The sequence below is a fragment of the Phaethon lepturus genome, unplaced genomic scaffold (genome assembly GCF_000687285.1).
Source record: "Phaethon lepturus isolate BGI_N335 unplaced genomic scaffold, ASM68728v1 scaffold29296, whole genome shotgun sequence".
In the NCBI taxonomy this organism is placed as follows: Eukaryota; Metazoa; Chordata; class Aves; order Phaethontiformes; family Phaethontidae; genus Phaethon; species Phaethon lepturus.
The window spans coordinates 1654-2048 of NW_010546036.1; the positions used below are offsets into that span (position 1 = coordinate 1654).

General features: G+C 64.3%; 1 protein-coding gene across 1 annotated transcript in view; it reads right to left on the reverse strand.

Moving 5' to 3' along the window:
* The window catches only part of SRC (SRC proto-oncogene, non-receptor tyrosine kinase), a gene marked incomplete at its 5' end in the record, with an annotated part of 4851 nt that overhangs the window by 1054 nt on the left and 3402 nt on the right, over positions 1-395 (reverse strand). The window contains 2 exons of the mRNA XM_010289176.1: positions 1-166; positions 220-223. The exon at positions 1-166 is cut by the window's left edge and continues 12 nt beyond it. Coding sequence (XP_010287478.1) covers positions 1-166; positions 220-223 — 170 coding nt within the window. The remainder of the gene's footprint in view (positions 167-219; positions 224-395) is intronic.

Sequence of the window (395 nt, forward strand, 5' to 3'; positions counted from 1 at the left end):
CTTGCCCTCGATTGAGCCGTCCCAAGCCGAAGTCAGCCACTTTGCACACCAGGTTCTCCCCCACGAGGATGTTGGCCGCCCGGAGGTCCCGGTGGACGTAGTTCATCCTCTCCACGTACGCCATGCCAGATGCAATCTGTGGCGACCAGAACATGGGGCACCGAGGCTGGTGGGGTGACACGAGGGTCCCCGGGGAGCACCCAGCACTGCCGCGGGAACGGCTCTGCAGTGGGACCCAAGCCGGGGTGCGGGAGCGGCCGGTTGCTCAGGAAAACCCAACACGGATGCAGGTTTGCTGGCCAGGGAAAGCCAGCAGCACCGGGAACAGGCAAAATGATGGTCCCTGACTGCAACCCAGCTCTGGGCTGAGAACCCCGCGGAGATGGTGGTACCCA